Below are 12,794 nucleotides of genomic sequence, written 5' to 3'. Positions count from 1 at the left end.
TTTAAAATCTATCTGTTTTTTAGTCCTCTTCTCCAACCATATATGTATCTTAACCCAAAACTTTTTTGCTTTAGGGCATGTCCACCAGATGTGATAATAGGTACCTGGCCTTTGTTTACATTTCCAGCAATTATTTGAAATATTTTTAACGTTTTTGCTAATCTCACTGGTGCATATGCCATCTGTAAAACATTTTATACAAATTTTTTTTATATGCCACTGCTTTAGTTGGTTTAATATTTCTGTCCCACAGTTTTTGCCACTGTTCCAATTCTATAGTATATCCAAAATTCTTTGCCCATATTATCATTGTATCATTTACTTGTTCTTCTTCCATCTTTAAATTTAGCAGAAATCTATAAAGTTTCTTAATCAACTTTTCATCTGTTTTAACAATATTTGATCATCTGTCTGTTCTTTATAAAATCCCGTTGTTTTCACATCTTTTTCATATCTTGTTTGAATTTGCAAATATGGCCACCATGCTAAATCAATACCTTGTAGTAAATCTTGTCTGTCTTTCAATTTTCCTTCATTATCCAAAATGTCTTTATAGGTCACAACTTTATTGTAGTTAATTAAATTTGGGTAAGCAAAAGCTTCCATTGTTGAAAGCCATTCAGGTATCTTGATATAATTTTTTTTCTTTTATTTTTTTCCCATTCTAAAAGAAGTGCATTCCTTATAAAATGGTTTTGAAAATATCTATGTATTTTGTTCTTCCCATACCACAGAAAGGCATGTCAGCCAATCTGTAGATCATGCCCCTCTAAATATAATAGTCTTTTATCTCTAAGCATTATCCATTCTTTAAGCCATGTTAAAATAGCTGCTTGGTAGTATAACCTCCAGTTTGGGAGTCCAAATCCCCCACTATCGTTAGCTTCTTGTAGCATTTTCACTTTAATTCATGCTTTTTTCTCCTTGCTAGATAAATTTCAATATTGTTGTGTTCAGTTCATTAAAAAAAGCTTTTCCCAGTCTTACAGGAATAATTTGAAATAAGAAGAGTATTTTTGGTAGAATATTCAGTAGAATATTCTCCCCAGCAGGGACAGTTGGAGATTTTTCCATTTTTCCAGGTCCAGTTTTATTTGTTTTAGCAATCTTACATAATTATCTTCTTTTACTGTTACACATCTTGCTGTTAAGTAGATTCCCGAATACTTCTTTAACTATTAAAAGATTTGGGATTTTTTTGAAAGTTGAGTTTTCTGTTTTTCTATTAAATTCTTTGTGAACACTTTGGTGTTTATTTTCAGACCTGCCACTTATCCAAATTTTTCTATTTTCTCCAGCAATTTAGTGCTTGTTTCAAGTGGCTCTTCTAATATAAAAACCAAGTCGTCTGCAAATGCTTGTAATTTATATTTTTCATCTTTTATCTCCAATCCTTTAATTTCTATATCTTGTCTAATATTTCTATTCAGTACTTCCAGTGTTTATTTATTTATTTATTTATATACCGCTTTAAGTGCAAGCACTTTCTAAGCGGTGTAAGCAATGTATATATATTTACATTGCCCCCAACAATCTGGGTCCTCATTTTACCTACCTCGGAAGGATGGAAGGCTGAGTCAACCTTGAGCCGGTGAGATTTGAACCGCTGACCTGCTGAACACAGTCAGCTAAAGTGTTAATATAAATAGCAATGGGGATAATGGACATCCCTGTCTTGTACCCTTTTTAATGTTAAAATTTTCTGTATAATCTCCATTTAAAATTATTCTGTTGTTGTTGTTGTTAATTGTGAAGTCGTGTCCGACCCATCGCGACCCCATGGACAACGTTCCTCCAGGTCTTCCTGTCCTCTACCATCTTCTGGAGTCCATTTAAGTTCTCACCTACTGCTTCAGTGACTCCATCCAGCCATTTCATTCTCTGTCGTCCCATTCTTCTATTGCCCTCAATCTTTCCCAGCATTAAACCCTTTTCCAGTGAGTCCTTCCTTCTCATTAGGTGGCCAAAGTATTTGAGTTTCAACTTCAGGATCTGGCCTTCTAAAGAGCAGTCGGGTTGATCTATTCTAGGACTGACCGGTTTGAACGCCTTGCAGTCCAAGGGACGCGCAGGAGTCTTCTCCAGCACCATAGTTCAAAGGCCTCAATTCTTTGGCGCTTAGCCTTTCTTATGGTCCAACTTTCATAGCCATACATTGCAATTGGGAAAACCATGGCCTGGACTATACGCACTTTTGTTGGCAGGGTGATGTCTCTGCTTTTTAGTATGCTGTCTAGATTTGCCATAGCTTTCCTCCCCAGGAGCAAGCGTCTTTTAATTTCTTGGCTGCAGCCCCCATCTGAGGTGATCTTTGAGCCCAGAAAAATAAAATCTGTCACTACCTCCATTTCTTTCCCATCTATTTGCCAGGAATTGAGAGGGCCGGATGCCATGATTTTGGTTTTCTTAATGTTGAGTTTCAAGCCAACTTTTGCAATCTCCTTCTTCACCCGCATCAAGAGGCTCTTTAGTTCCTCTTCACTTTCTGCCATTAGAGTGGTATCATCTGCATATCTTAGGTTGTTGATATTTCTCCCGGCAATCTTAATTCCAACGTTTGATTCATCTAGCCCTACCTTTCTCATGATGTGCTCTGCATATAAGTTAAATAGGCGGGGCGACAGTATACAGCCTTGCCGGACTCCTTTTCCAATTTTGAACCAATCAGTGGTTCCGTGTTCGGTTCTCACTGTTGCTTCTTGACCTGCATATAGGTTTCTCAAGAAACAAATGAGATGGTCTGGTACTCCCATCTCTTTAAGAACTTGCCACAATTTGTTGTGATCCACACAATCAAAGGCTTTTGCATAGTCAATGAAGCAGAAGTAGATGTTTTTCTGGAACTCCCTAGCTTTCTCCATGATCCAGCATATGTTGGCAATTTGATCTCTAGTTCCTCTGCCTCTTCGAAATCCTGCCTGTACTTCTGGTAGTTCTCGATTTACATACTGCTGGAGTCTAGCTTGTAGGATTTTAAGCATAACTTTACTAGCATGTGAAATGAGTGCAATTGTGCGATAGTTTGAACATTCTTTGGCATTGCATTTCTTTGGAATTGGAATGTAAACTGACCTTTTCCAATCCTGTGGCCACTGTTGAGTTTTCCAAATTTGCTGGCAAATTGAGTGTAGCACTTTACTGCATCGTCTTTTAAGATTTTGAATAGCTCAGCTGGAATACTGTCACCTCCACTAGCTTTGTTGTTGCTCAGATTTTCTAAGGCCCATTTCACTTCACATTCAAGGATGTCTGGTTCGAGGTCAGTGACCATCTCATTGTGGTTATCTGGGATGTTAAGCTCATTCGTGTTATAGGTCTCTGTGCGTGTTTTGCCATCTCTTCTTAATCTCTTCTGCCTCTGTTAGGTTCCTGCCATTTTGGTCCTTTATCATGCCAATCTTTGCATGAAATGTTCCCTTCATATCTCCAATTTTCTTGAAGAGATCTCTGGTCCTCCCTATTCTGTTGTTTTCTTCTATTTCTTTGCAATGTTCATTTAAGAAGGCCTTCATATCTCTTCTAGCTGCTCTCTGGAATTCTGCATTCAATTGGGTGTATCTTCCTTTCCCCTTGCTTCGCTTCCTTTCTTTCTAGCTATTTGCAAGGATTCCTCAGCAGCCATTTTGCGTTCTGCATTTTTTTTCTTGGGATAGTTTAGTTGCTACCTCTTGTATAATGTTGCGAACTTCCATCCATAGTTCTTCAGGCACTCTGTCTATCAGATCCAGTTCCTTAAATCTATTTGTCACCTCTACTGTATATTCATCAGGAATATGATTTAGTTCATACCTGAGTGGCCTAGTGCTTTTCCCTACTTTTTTTCAATTTAAGCCTAAATTTTGCAACGAGAAGCTCATGATCTGAGCCACAGTCAGCTCCTGGTCTTGTTTTTATTGACTGTATACAGCTTCTCCATCTTTGGCTGCAGAGCACATAGTCAATTTGATTTCTATGTTGACCGTCTGGTGATGTCCATGTGTAGAGCCGTCTCTTGGGTTGTTGGAAAAGAGTGTTTGTTATGACCATCGTATTCTCTTGACAAAATTCTATTAGCCTGTGCCCTGCTTCATTTTGTACTCCAAGGCCAAACTTGCCTGTTATTCGGTTATCTTTTGGCTTCCTACCTTAGCATTCCAATCCCCCATGATGATAAGGACATCATTTTTGGGTGTTAATTCTATAAGGTGCTGTAGGGCTTCATAAAACTGGTTAATTTCATCCTCTTCAGCACCAGTGGTTGGAGCATAGATTTGGACTATTGTGATAGTGAATGGTTTGCCTTGGATTCGAATTGAGATCATTCTGTCATTTTGGGGATTGTATCCCAGTATTGCTTTTCCTATTCTTTTATTGACTATGAAGGCTACTCCATTTCTTCTGAGGGATTCTTGCCCACAGTAGTATACCTGATGGTCATCTGAGTTAAATTCACCCATTCCTGTCCATTTTAGTTCGCTGATTCCTAAGATGTCGATGTTCAGTCTTGTCATCTCTTTTTTGACTAGTCTAGCTTGCCTTGATTCATGGATCTTACATTCCAGGTTCCTATGGAGAAAAAATTTTTACAGCATCGGACTTTCCTTTCACCACCAGATATATCCACAGCTGAGCGTCCTTTCGGCTTTGGCCCAGTCGCTTCATTCTTTCTGGCGCTACTAGTACTAGCCCTCTGCTCTTCCCTAGTAGCATATTGGACACCTTCTGACCTGAGGGGCTCATCTTCCAGAGTCATATCTTTTTGCCTTTTAGTGCTGTCCATGGGGTTTTCATGGCAAAGATACTGGAGTGGTTTGCCATTTCCTTCTCCAGTGGATCACATTTTGTCAGAACTCTCTGCTATAACCTGTCCATCTTGGGTGGCCCTGCACGGCATAGCTTATAGCTTCATTGAGTTACGCAAGCCCCTTCGCCACGACAAGACAGTAATCCATAAAGGGGAATTATTAAATTATTCTAGCAGTCTGTTTATTGTAAATTGTTTGGATTGCATTTATGAAATTTCCCCCAAAGTCCATTTCCACAAGCTGCTGAAACTTAAATTGCCAGTTTAAATTGTCAAATGCTTTTTGTGCGTCAAGGAATATTAACACCATCTGTTTCCCTGGATGAGTTTCATAATATTCTAACACATCAAGGATCATTCTTAAGCTGTTTTTTATCTGTTTTTTAGGTAGAAAGTCATTTTGATCTCTATGTATAAATTCAATCAGAAATTTCTTAATTCTTTCTGCCATTATCGAGGCAAATATTTTATAGTCTGCACTTAATAATGATATTGCTCTATAGTTTTTTATTTGTGTCAGATCAGTATCTTCATTAGGTATTAAAGTTGGCTTCAGTCCATGACTTTGGTATTTTAGCCCCTAGAAGAATTTCATTATATAGTTCTTTCAAAGTTGGACTTAATACATCTTCTAGTGATGTATAAAATTCTGCAGGTAGTTCATCTGGGTGTGGAATTTTATCCTTTTTTTACCATTTTATGGCTTCTATAATTTCCATCACTGATATTTTTCCATTTAATAAATTTCAAATATTCTCCGGAATTTTTGACAGGTCTACTTTTTTTAAGTACAGCTGTATTTTTTCTTTAGGGATTTCCTCTGCCTTGTAGAGTAGTAGTAATCTTTCAGGATTTTTTCATTGCGTCATTTTGGAACTATAATTCCCCTTTTAAATCTTGTAGCTTATTTATCATTCTTTTTTCTTTTTCTTTTTTCAATCTATATGCTAACCATCTCCCCGGTTTGTTAGCATTTTCAAAGAAATTCTGTTTAGTCCATTTAATCTGTTGAGCCATTATTTCCATCTCAGCCAAGCTTAGTTTATGCTTTATTATCTCCATTTGTTTCTTAAGCACTTTCTTTTGTGGATCTGTTTGTAGTTCTAATTCTAGCTTTCTAAGTTCTTCCCTCAGCTTTAATTGTAATTGTTTCTTTTCTTTATTCTTTTTAGCGGTATATTTATTTATTTATTTATTTATTTATGAGACTTAAATACCGCTTTAAGTGCAAGCACTCTTTAAGTGGTGTACACCAGTAAGCAATGTATATATATATATATATATATATATATATATATATATATATATATATATATATATATATATATATATATATATATTTACATTGCCCCCAACAATCTGGGTCCTCATTTTATCTACCCCGGAAGGATGGAAGGCTGAGTCAACCTTGAGCCAGGGAGATTTGAACCGCTGACCTGCTTTAGCCATGTCCCATACATTTTGAAGCAATGTTTCTTCCTTCTTATTTATTTTAAAGAAAAATTCCATTTCCTTTGTTGCTAATTGTAGAAATTCTTTTTCTTTCAATATAGATTTATTCAGGGACCATCTTGGTTTTTTCTTAATTCCTTTCCAAATCATTTTTATTGGGTTATGGTCTGCCCAAACGTTGGTTTCTATCTCTACTTCTTGCATTGTGACTTTCAATTCCAAAGATGTCCATATCGTATCAATTCTAGACCATGATTTATGACTATTTGAATAAAATATGTATTGTAATTTCTCTGGGTTTTTCTCTCTCCATATATCTTGGAATATCAAGAAATGTCCTAGAACAGAACTTAGTGGATTATAATCTTGGCATTTTTTTTTTTTCCTTTTTTGGGAGGGCACTTTCCCCCTTTTTTTCCTTGCCCTGCTGCTATTATTTTTTGCTTCCTCCTTTATTATCTTTAACTATTTTTATGATTTTCCTCTCCTAATTATTAGGAGCCCATTGGATTATAAAATTTGGCCATTTGGCTATTTGGTGGATTATAATATATGAATTAAAGATAAAGATAAGCATCTCAAACTTATCCAAACTTGGGAAAAAAGGATCCTCTGCTCCTGCCTCAACTTCTGCAAGTCCAGTATATCAGATCAATTACAATTCTCCATCAAGAGAAGACAGATATCCTCTAGAAAGATACCCAAGAATTTTGCAAGCAATTCAAGAGGCTAATGCTGCTCAGATGGCAGTAACAACAAAAACCATGAAGAGTTGAAAATTGATCTTGACAAAATGAATAAAAAAATTAATAATACAGATTCCCAAATAGAAAATTTTAAACAGATGATCACAGATAACCAGCAAAGAATTAAAAAAATAGAAGATATGTCAGCAGAGGTTGATCAGAAACTAGAAGCTTTAAAAGATGAAAATCAAAAATTGATGCAAATAAACAGAGAATTAGAAGATTCGTTAGCGGTCATAGAAATGGAAAAGACCTCATACTTTTTAAGATTCCAGAATATAATAGAAGATAAGGAAGAGGATCTTCTAGATTTGATAACTGAGTTACTGGCAGACACTTTAGGAACTGGAAAATCACAAATAGAAGGAGAATTAGATCAGATCTATTGAGTCAATTCAAAAACTAGAAGAAATAAAGTGCCTAGGGAAGTCCATGTTAGATTTCTTAAAAGATCTACAAGAGATGAGATTTTGAGAAAAGTAAGAGATGAACTGTTGAAATACAAAGAAAAAGAAATAGTAGTTCTCAAACAAATCCCTAGGAGGATAAGAGAGGCTCAACACCAGTTCCTAACTAGGAAACTAGCTGAAAAAGGAGTGAATTTCAGATGGTTGATTCCCAGAAGGAATCTTAATTTATTGGGACACTAAAAGATATAGATTGGACACACCACTTAAAGCACTGGAGTTTTTCTACAATTACAGATCCTTTTTGAAAAGAGGTGATCCTGAACCAAAGAAACAAGAAGAAACGGTAGTTGAGGGAGTGGCTAAACAAACAGAGGAGGAAGAAGTTAAAAAATGTACTCAGAAGAAGGAACAAGACCAAGAGACCAGAGATAGATAAGATTGACTAGAAGACTGAGACCTAGATATAATTGAAAGAGATGGAGGAGACCGGGATTTTATCAATAAATATAAATGGACTAAACTCTCCTTCAAAAAGGAGAAAAATCTTTACACGATTACAAAAATTAAAAATGGATATAATTTGCCTTCAAGAGACACATATTAAGAAACAACATTTTAAAATGTTAGAATAACCAAAAATTGGAAACTCTATTTCTCACTTGCATCTTAAAAGAAAAGAGAAATAGCCCTTTATATTAAAGAAAAGATGAACCCCAAACAAATTTATGCAGATGAAGAGGGGAGAATACTAATGGTGGAAATTATGATGGATCAAAAACAGATACTGATGGTAACAATATATGCACCTAATGGTAAGCAAGAGCAATTCTATCAAAAACTATATAAGAAAATATAGATCTAAATTATCAAAATCTTTGTATAATGGGAGACTTTAATGCAATAGTAGATGCTACTCTGGACTATAAAAGTGCCAAACAAGGGAGAAAAGGAGGAAACATACTACCTAAAGCATTTTCAAAAATGATAGAAGAATTCTGTAACCTGCATGTTCATTTCTGAATCGTGATTCAGTTTGTGGAAGTAGAAAACAAATTTCCAGTTATGCACATGATTATGCAATTCAATTTTTTTCAGAAAAGATTTCTGTTCAAATTACAAAGTTGTTTTTTTGTGCCAGTGATAACAAATGTATTCCAAGAAAACATTACGGAAAAATATTATTTTTTAAAAGTACTTGAAAGCATACTTTTTTCCTTTTTAAATGAATAATGTCAATGGACTATTCATATAAATTCAGATTTCCTTATTACTTAAAAATAGATTTATGGTCTAATGTCACTGTCTTTTTGGTTCATGCCTCTGTTTCCTTATTGTTCATCATCATTAATATTATTAATTCATTTAACAATGATCGTTTAAAAGATTACTATACCTAGAGGGACATGACCTACAACTTGGATGGTATGCCTTTCTGTGGTATGGGAAAAATAAAATACACAGATATTTTCAATATCATTACATAAGAAATGTTAGAATGAGAAAAGATAAAAGTGAAAATCTATATGAAAATACCTGGATGGCTTTCAACAATAGAAGCATTTGTTCACCCAATTTTAATAAACTATGAAAATATCGTGACCTATAAAGACATTTTGAATAATGAAGGAAAATTAAAACATAGACAAGAACTAGAAGAACAGGGTATTGAACTATCATGGTGGCCATATCTGCAAATTCAAATGAGATATGAAAAAGATGTTAAAACATCTGGATTTTATAAAGAACAGACAGAATTTGATAAGATATTATTGACCTCAGATGAAAAATTAATTAAGAAACTTTATAAATATATATTAAATTTAAAGATGGAAGAGGAACAAGTTAAAGAAACAATGATAACATGGGCAAAGAATTTTGGACATAACATTGAACTAGAAAACTGGCAAAGCCTTTGGGAAATAAATTCTAAAATAACAAAAGCGGTAGGGTACAAAGAAAATTTATGTAAAATGTTTTATGGATGACATTTAGCACTGGTGAGGTTAGCAAAAATGTTTAAAAATATATCAAGTAATTGCTGGAAAATAAACAAAAAACAGGCATTTATTACCCATCTTTGGTGGACATGCTCTAGAGCTAAAAGATTCTGGTTAAGAATATATACATGATTAGAGAAAATGATTAAAAACATATAGATTTTAAGCCAGAATTATTTTTGTTAGACATAATTGTAGGAAATTATGAGAAAGAGTGTATATATTAAGTGCAGCAAGAATTGTATTCGCTCAATACTGGAAAAATCAAGATTTACCAATCAAGAAGAAGTGTTAATTAAAAAAATCTTAGAGTAAGCAGAAATGGATAGATTGACACTGAAAATGAAAGAGAAGGAAGGTTCAGTTTATTTTAGAACATGGGATACCTTTTATCATTGGCTAGAAAAATGAGGTAGAGAGAAAGCAACTTAATATGTATTAGTAAGTTAAATGTTGGAACCCAGACAATATGTTGCTGATAAAATATTAAGCATGTGATTATAAAAATTAATGAAATATGTATAAAAACAATTATCATTATGGGTGGCAGCATGAAGTCTCAAGTCCCACTTACAGTTATGGCATGTGGCTCCATTGTATCCAGTTCCATCACAGGTGCAGCTGAAGCTATCCCATGTTTGTGTACACGTCCCTCCATGCTCACAATGATTGGGCACACACCTGTTGAGATATGAAACAGTGACAATTAAGCAAGGTTGAATGAACGACTGTATTCTGAGATTGCCAAATAGCAAAACCTCTTGTGCCAATCTGCTGTACTACTGCAATTAATCTTTGTTAGCTTTATGTGAATTAATGTAATTCATGATAGAACATGGCAGGTGCATAAGAAGTTGATGTATTGTACAATGAATGCCCCATTCACAGCTAACAATGGGTCAATGACAGAGAAAGAGATTAAAGAGATAATGATGGATCATGGATTTTTTGACACCATTATATTTTTAAAGGTCACAAACACACTTATTTTTTTAAAGAGGCAATTAGATATAGTATGAAAGTAATATTAACTTTCAATAGAAAGTGTACTGCAGTATGTATTTAAATCTTTTTTTAAAAAAGTTTTTTTTAAAGCTCATTTTACCTTATCAGCCTGTGAATCTAAAAGGAAGCAATAGTTGATGCCATTAAAAGTAGTGGGAATGTTGCTAGATTCAAAGGTATGTTTTGAAGGATCATGAACAAGTTAGCCTCTTTAATAATAATAATCCCTAGTATCATAAACTTATCTTTTTCTCTTATTAGTTGGAAGGCAAATTGTTTGTCTGCCATTTTGACAAATTCAAATAGATCTTCAGGTTTTTGTGATGTTTCTTTGTCATCATGTATACATTGATGGCATACTACCATAACAAAAATACCTGCATTCATGAATTAAGATATAAAGCATGCAGAAGAGTCAACAATGTAACAGAATAAGAGAATTGGAAGGGAACTTGGAGGTCATCTAGTCTAATCCCCCACTCAGCAAGGATATGCTATACCATTCCAGACAAATAGCTGTCCACTCTCTTCTTAAAAGTTCTGCTATAATTTCTAGTCTGTAATTCACTTGAGTATTTTTTATCTCATGATTTTTATTGTTTTATCAATTTATAAAACACAAAGAAAAGTAAAAGTAAGAAATTAAGGGAAGGAAAAAGAGAGAAGGAAAAAAATATGAGGTACAAGGGAAGAAAGAAAAAAGCATTGACACCTGACTCTTTTTAGCACATACAAGATAACAACATTACAGCTTAACTTTTTACTTTAACACATTAGTATATAACTAGCCATTTCTATGACAACAAATCTATCTAATTGAAAAAAACAAAATCAAAGTTTGTTTTATCACAAGCACAAAATCCGCAAGTAATGTCCAAATAAACAACATAGTTAAATAGATTCTCCTCTTTGATTAAAACACTCAATTTAACCATTGTCTCATTTTTCCTTGCTATGGAAATAATATGTATTTCTATTTGCACTTAATAATCTTTATAAATGATTATCAATTACATTAACAAAATTCACTATATGTTTTCAGATTCTTTAACCTTAATGGGAAAAAACTTATTTTTCATCCATTTTAAAACATTAAACTTTTCTTTAAAAACATTTCTAAAATCAAAACATTTTAATACATCTTTTTAAAAACTTCCTCTTAACTTACATACTTTAAAGTTCACTTTCAGATCAATAAAATTCCAACTAATTCCAATTAACTCATTAAATTTAGATCACTCCAAATTACCCTCCTAGAACAATTTTTTCTTCTGGTATACATCCTTATCAGAATCAGCCATCTGTAGACCAGACTAATCAAGCCAGAGGTATGTTGCCTCCGTGGAGCAAAAATCAAAGATGTGGCTGAGAACCTACCCAAAATAATAAAACCCACAGATTACTACCCTTTTCTAGTACTACACATAAGGACAAATGACATGAAAATGGAGTTTGTAATTGAGTGATTACAAACAGCTAGGCAGGAAGGTCAAGGAGTTATATCCACAAGTAGTTTTTTCATCTGTACTGCCAATGAAAGGACAACATCCGGTAAGAGAAAAAAGGATTCTAGAAGTGAACCATTAGCTAAAGGGTTAGTGTCATAAAAAGAACTTTGGATTCCTGGACAATGGTCTGCACTACCTCCATGATGGATTTTTGGCAAGGGATGGGCTGCACCTCACAAAAACTGGGAAGAATGTTTTCAGAAAATGTCTGGCTCAACTTATCAGGAGGACTTTAAACTAAAACTAAGGGTGGGGGTGATCAATCTTTAGGATCTCTGGGACCTAATTACAAGCAAAACCCCTAGAAAACAAATCAAATAATGAGGTAAGGAGGAATGGGAAGAAGGCTTCCAGTTTTGTGCTGTTAACACAACAGCCAAGGAATCACACCCTATGACTGATTTCTCTCTATTTGGCAACCCTAAATGGGCCAAAAGCCACCCCAAAGAGGTGGCAAAGGAGAGAAGCCCCACCGGTTGTGGAGAGACAGTAGTCAATCTGGACATACGGGGAAAGTTCTTCAGAAACCAGCCAAAGAAAGGCTAGCATTGTTCTTGAAACTAGCCCAAGCTACATGTAGTCAAAGCCAAAAAATACTAAGTTAAGTGTGATCATAAACAGCGTGATTGAACTGGGTAAGAAAACTGATTTTCTCTCTTTTACCTGATTGATTTCCTGAAAAAAACAAAAAAACAAACAAACCTGGAAGTAAAAATCCTCCAAAAGTGAGGGGGGGGGATTTCTGTTCCATCCTCCTCCAAATGGAAGCAGCAAGTTAAATTTATGGGGAATAGAATTATACAGAAATGAAATCAATATAAGACTTAAATTGGAAAGTGTGAAATCGATGGTTCATGTTAAGATTCTCCTAGAAAAAGATTATTGATGGAAAT

The 12,794-nt window shown here is 34.5% G+C and overlaps 1 protein-coding gene across 1 annotated transcript in view; it reads right to left on the bottom strand.

Moving 5' to 3' along the window:
• LOC120317498 (contactin-associated protein-like 2) overlaps nt 1–10,069 on the bottom strand; it is a gene marked incomplete at its 5' end in the record, with an annotated part of 175,978 nt that extends 165,909 nt beyond the window's left edge. The window contains one exon of the mRNA XM_039364145.1: nt 9,963–10,069. Coding sequence (XP_039220079.1) covers nt 9,963–10,069 — 107 coding nt within the window. The remainder of the gene's footprint in view (nt 1–9,962) is intronic.
• Between the last annotated feature and the right edge of the window lie 2,725 nt (nt 10,070–12,794).

The sequence above is a fragment of the Crotalus tigris genome, unplaced genomic scaffold (genome assembly GCF_016545835.1).
Source record: "Crotalus tigris isolate CLP2741 ecotype Arizona unplaced genomic scaffold, ASM1654583v1 scf7180000019666.216954, whole genome shotgun sequence".
In the NCBI taxonomy this organism is placed as follows: domain Eukaryota; kingdom Metazoa; phylum Chordata; class Lepidosauria; order Squamata; family Viperidae; genus Crotalus; species Crotalus tigris.
This window is presented reverse-complemented; position numbering and strand designations above follow the sequence as displayed.